Here is a 6,000-nt window from a genome sequence, read left to right as displayed (position 1 = left end):
CTCAGCCTCCCAAGTAGCTGAGACTACAGGCACCTGCCACCACACCCTGCTAATTTTTGTATTTTTAGCAGAGACAGGGTTTTGCCATGTTGGCCAAGCTGGTCTTGAACTCCTGACCTCAGGTGATCTGCCCACCTTGGCCTCCCAAAGTGCTGGGATTACAGGTGTGAGCCATTCATTTTTTTTTTTTGAGATGGAGTTTTCACTCTTGCTGTCCAGGCTGGAGTCCAATGGCACAATCTCAGCTCACTGCAACCTCCGCCTCCCAGGTTCAAGTGATTCTCCTGCCTCAGCCTCTCAAGTAGCTGGGATTACAGGCGCCTACCACCACGCCCGGCTAATTTTTTGTATTTTTAGTAGTGACGGGGTTTTCACTATGTTGGCCAGGCTGGTCTTGAACTGCTGACCTCGTGATCCACCCGCCTCAGCCTCCCAAAGTGTAGATTATGCATTCTTTTTTTTTGGGGGGGGCGGGGGATGGAGTCTTGCTCTGTCGCCCAGGCTGGAGTGCAGTGGCGCGATCTCCGCTCACTGCAAGCTCCGCCTCCCAGGTTCACGCCATTCTCCTGCCTCAGCCTCCCGAGTAGCTGGGACTGCAGGCACCTGCCACTACGCCCAGGTAATTTTTTTTGTATTTTTAGTAGAGATGGGGTTTCACCGTGTTAGCCAGGATGGTCTCGATCTCCCGACCTCGTGATCTGCCCGCCTCGGCCTCCCAAAGTGCTGGGATTACAGGCGTGAGCCACCATGCCCGGCCAGATTATGCGTTCTTAACACAACCCAATAACACCCATGACACCAAAGGAGGCCATGCTGAAGCCAGTGCCATCAGAAACAGGAAGAAGGCAAGGATGCCTACTGTGATTCAACAATGATTCCAAGGTTTGGTTCAATGCACCAAGACAAGAAAATAAAATGATTAGCATCAATATTTGAGAAGAAGGGAAAAATATATTTTTATTAGAAAATGTTATTACAATCTAGGAAATCTGAGACTCTCCTAAAACATTAATATTAAGAGAATTTGGTCAAAGTGACTGGTTGCAGGAAATATGTCCAAGGCTGGGAGTCGTGGCTCACACCTGTAATCTCAGCACTCTGGGAGGCTGAGACAGGTGGATTGTATGCGGCTAGCAGTTCCAGATCAGTCTGGGCAACATGGTGAAATCCCGAATCTACAAAAATTTCAAAAATTAGCCGGGCATAGTGGCATACACCTATAGTTCCAGTTACCTGGGGGGCTGAGGTGGAAGGCTTGAGCCCGGGAGGTTGAGGTCGCAGTGACCTGTAATCACGCCACTGCACTCCAGCCTGGTCAACAAAGTGAGATCTTGTCTTAAAAAACAAAACAAAACCAAACCAAAAAAGAGTCCAATCCAAAAGCCAGTAACTTTCCTTTGAACTGGCAATGACAAAATAGAAAACAATATGGGAGAAACATTACATTCATAAAAGCAACAGAAGATATTGTGTCAATAAATTGAACAAAAACAGGGTCTATATGGGAAAAACTATAAAATTGGATTGATAGACAAAGACAAAAAGCCTAAAAAAATGAAGAGATATACCAGGATCCTGTTTGGAATGCTTAAAGTATTCATTTCTCCTAAATATATAAAAATATTTAAGTCCTTCCTATCAGAATGGAGGGGGATAGGATATACTGTATAAAATGACTTTAAAAGTTTAAAATGGTTTCCTAAAAACTAGGCCAGGCCCAGTGATTCACACCTGTAATCCCAGCACTTTGGGAGGCCAAGGCAAGAGGATTGCTTGAGTCCAGGAGTTCCAGACAAGCCTGGGCAACATAGCAAGACCTCGTCTCTATTAAAAAACAAAAATATTAGCCAGGTGTGGCTGGGTGTGGTAGTGTAATCCCAGCACTTTGGGAGGCCAAGACTGATGGATCACCTGAGGTCAGGAGTTTGAGACCAGCCTGGCCAACACAGTGAAACCCCATCCCTGCTAAAAATACAAAATTAGCTGGGTGTGGTGGTGGGCGCTTGCAGTCCCAGCTATTCGGGAGGCTGAGGCATGAGAATTGCTTGAATCTGGGAGGTGGAGGTTGCAGTGAGCTGAGATCGCTCCACTGCACCCCAGCCTGGTCAACAGAGTGAGACAATGTCTCAAAAACAAAACAAAAAAACAGCCAGGTGTGGTGGTGTGTGCCTGTAGTCCCTGCTACTTAGGAGACTGAGGTCAGGGGATGGCTTGAACCCAGGAGATTGAGGCTGCAGCGAGCTTGATCACACCACTGCATTCCAGCCTGGGCAACAAAGCAAGATCCTGTCTCAAAAAAAAAAAAAAAAATAGTAAAATACTTCAACAGTTTTGGGAAGTTACTATAAAGCTACTTGGGGCAAACACTACTAAGTGCTTACCTAGTATTAACTCCTTTCTTAGTAACAAAATTTGTATATTGATGGGGTAGCAATGTGTTTCCTCAATAATATTACAATATAACTTATAAACTTATAAGGAGGCTTTCCCAGCCTCCTTTAAAGATATGGCTATGTTGCTAAAGTCTAAGCAAAAGTGGTTGGAAAGGACTTCTAGAAAGACTCCTCTTCAAAAATGGATAGACAATGGTTTGCAAAAGTCATTTTTTTGTTTCTTTTTTCCCTTTTCATTTCTCTTTTCACTCTCTTTTCTTGTTTATGTTTTTAAAATTTTATTTGCCCTTTCTTCTTCCTACTTTCTGCTACCTGGAATGGAATGTGAATCTGATGGCTGGAATTCCAGAAGCCATCTTGGACTATGAGGTGACCTTAAGGATGGAGATTAATTCGAGGACAGTGGAGCCGAGAGATGGAGGCCTGATGAACGTGAAGCCACCATTTTAGCCCTGGGCTACCTATCTCTGAAATTATTTTATCTTACAGGAGAAATAAACTTCTGTGTTGTCTCAGCTACTATTGTTTTAGGACTTGGCTATGTCACAGATCTAAAACCACTTGATTTACTCCTGCAATCAAAATATTATATTGACACAGAAAAGACAACAAATAAATCAGTGGAATAAAACAGAAAATCCAGAAACACATTCAAGTGTTTATGGGGACCTGATACATGAAAGATCACAATTCAAGTCAGTTGGAGAAGAATGTTTTATTTACTAAGTATAACTGCTGACATGCTGGCTGTCGGGAATAAAACAAAGCTAAATCCTTCCTCACATCACAAATAAGATTAGTTCTAGGTGGATTAGCAAACTAAAGGCAAAACGTAAGTAAAATAAAACAAAAATTGGAATAATATTTGCATAAGCTTAGGTTGAGGAGAACTTATTAAACAAAGCAGGAAACCTAAAACCCATACAGGAAAAGAATTGCACAGTGTTGTGTGGTAGAAAAAAAACCCCACAAAGTTAAAAGACAGGTTGGGAAAAATACGTATGTAACATATTTGATATCCATTGGTTATTGCTGATGGTGGGAAACTGCAAACATTTTCCGTAAAGAGCCAGATACTAAATATTTGAGGCTTAAGGGTGTGAACCCTAAAAGAGGTTCATGATGGATCTGGAGTGGCTAACTAGGTTAGGTCTAAATTCAAAATACAGCCAAGCAGCTATTGGCTGACTAGAGGTCACACATACTTCGGTTTTCGTTTGCTTTTTCTTTTTTTTTAGGCAGAGTCTCACTCTGTCGCCCAGGCTGTAGCGCAGTGGCACAATCTCGACTTACTGCAAGCTCTGCCTCCCGGGTTCACGCAGTTCTCCTGCCTCAGCCTCCTGAGTAGCTGGGACTACAGGCGCCTGCCACCACACTGGGCTACTTTTTTTTTTTTTTTTTTTTTTTTTTAGTAGAGACGGGGTTTCACCGTGTTAGCCAGGATGGTCTGGATCTCCTGACCTCGTGATCCTCCCGCCTCGACCTCCCAAAGTGCTGGGATTACAGGCGTGAGCCACCGCACCCGGCCTTTGTTTGCTTTTTGAGACACGATCTTGCTCTGTCGCCCAGCCTGGAGTGCAGTGAGGCGATCATGACTCACTTCAGCCTCCACCTCCCGAACTCAAGCGCTCCTCCAGCCTCAGCCCCCGGAGTGGCTGAGATCACAAGAACCCGCCACGGCCGGCTAATTTTTTGTAGAGAAGGGGTTTCGCCATGTTGCCCAGGCTGATCTTGAACTCCTGGGCTCAAGTTAAGGGAGGAGACCACCCCTCATATTGTCTTACGCCCAATTTCTGCCTCCAAAGAAAGAAAAAGTAAAACTAAAAGGCAGAAATGAAATCCACAAGCAGACAGCCCAGCACCACACCCTGGGCTTGGTAAAGATGGACCCCTGACCTAATCGGTTATGTTATCTATAGATTATAGACATTGTATAGAAAAGCACTGTGAAAATCCCTATCCTGTTTTGTTCTGATCTAATTACTGGTGCATGCAGCCCCCAGTCACGTACCCCCTGCTTGCTCAATTGATCACGACCCTCTCACGCGCACCCTCTTAAGAGTTGTGAGCCCTTAAAAGGGACAGGAATTGCTCATTTGGGGAGCTCGCCTCGTGAGACAGGAGTCTTGCCGATGCCCCCGGCCAAATAAACCCCTTCCTTCTTTAACTCCGTGTCTGAGGAGTTTTGTCTGCGGCTCGTCCTGCTACAAAGTGATCTGCCCGACTGGGCCTCCCAAATGCTGGGATTACAGGCGTGAGCGACTGCACCTGGCGTGGGATGGACATTTTTTAAGACTCCGGATACACATTGCTAAATTGTTTTCTAGAAATGCTCTACCATCCCACCAGCATTGTATGACGCCTACGGTTGAGATTGTTGGCTCAAAGAATTAGGGTGTATTTCAAGGGGAGAACCCTCTTCTCATCTTACCCCTAAACTCTATCCTTGAGTGACCTACCTTCACTCCCAAGCCTCCAGTCACCTACTGGGAATCTCTACCTGGAAATCCTAGAAGCACTCAAACTTAACGTGTCCGAAACTAAATTATCCGTCACCTTCCCACCTCATATCCCCCCAAATGCCCCAGACTCAGAAAACATATCCATCACTGTGGCTGGCACCACGGTGATAATCACGATAATAACCATGGCAACCAGATTCCCTACTGAAGCCATTCTTTTAGGATGAACCAAGGGCACAACAGGCAGAGACGACAACGGGAATGGAGAAGGGGGTACAGTAAGTTTTAGACAGTCGAAGGCACGCGCACGACAGCGCCTGCGCACCACGGAACAGGGCAAAAGGGTGACAAACATGCGCCACTGAGCTTCACCGAGAAGCCGATGCCCAGAAAACAGGTATCCGCACACAGACTCAGTTTCCGTGCAGGCAACTCCCGGGCGTTGCGGGTCACAACCTGCATTCTCGCCCCGTGAGAAAGAACTGCGCAGCTGCTGACTGGCGGGCCGCCAGGCGCGTGCGTAGAGACGCCCACACGCCCGCTGATGCGCACGCGCCCTGGGCCGCGCGTGCGCGCATGGGGTCCCGGAATGAGCCGGGGAAAGCAAGGGGAAGGTTTGGGGTTGGCTCCCGGTTTCGCGCATGCGTGCACTGCACAAACCATTTGGCGGGTTTTTCCGGCCACTCTGTTCTGCCACCGTCACTGAGAAGGTCAGCGGTAGCTTTTAGGAAGCAGGACGTTCTCTCCAGGACAGCGTCCTCTCGAGATTTCTGCTCCCTCCATTCAGGGCGTTTGGGGGCCACCCCTTCATTTTTTAAAAAAAGTATTTCTCTGTGACCGACGGCCGGGGCCTTCTGACGGTCTGAGGTCCTGCTTGGGCCAGTCACCTCCTGTCACGGTCCGCGGAGGGAGGAAGGATAAGAGGGCGAGGAGCTCATCGCTCGCCACCCCCGTGGGCTTCTTGGGCGCAGGTCGGAGCTGGGTGGTCCGGCTCCCCGGCCCCTGGCTTGGGCGACCATGTCCGCATCCGCCCAGCAGCTGGCAGAGGAGCTGCAGATCTTCGGCCTAGACTGCGAGGAGGCTCTAATTGAGAAATGTGAGTCCCGCACCCCTCCCGCCCTGCAGCCGTGCTCCACGCTCTCGCC

General features: G+C 47.7%; 1 protein-coding gene across 1 annotated transcript in view; it reads left to right on the top strand.

The window, feature by feature from the left end:
* The first annotated feature begins 5,423 nt into the window (after positions 1-5,423).
* The window catches only part of POLA2 (DNA polymerase alpha 2, accessory subunit), a 39,290-nt gene continuing 38,713 nt past the window's right edge, over positions 5,424-6,000 (top strand). Inside the window, exon 1 of the mRNA XM_054439366.2 lies at positions 5,424-5,951. Within this exon, the coding sequence (XP_054295341.1) occupies positions 5,873-5,951 (79 nt within the window). The 5' untranslated portion in view covers positions 5,424-5,872. The remainder of the gene's footprint in view (positions 5,952-6,000) is intronic.

The sequence above is a fragment of the Pongo pygmaeus genome, chromosome 9, assembly GCF_028885625.2.
Source record: "Pongo pygmaeus isolate AG05252 chromosome 9, NHGRI_mPonPyg2-v2.0_pri, whole genome shotgun sequence".
Taxonomy (NCBI): domain Eukaryota; kingdom Metazoa; phylum Chordata; class Mammalia; order Primates; family Hominidae; genus Pongo; species Pongo pygmaeus.
This window is presented reverse-complemented; position numbering and strand designations above follow the sequence as displayed.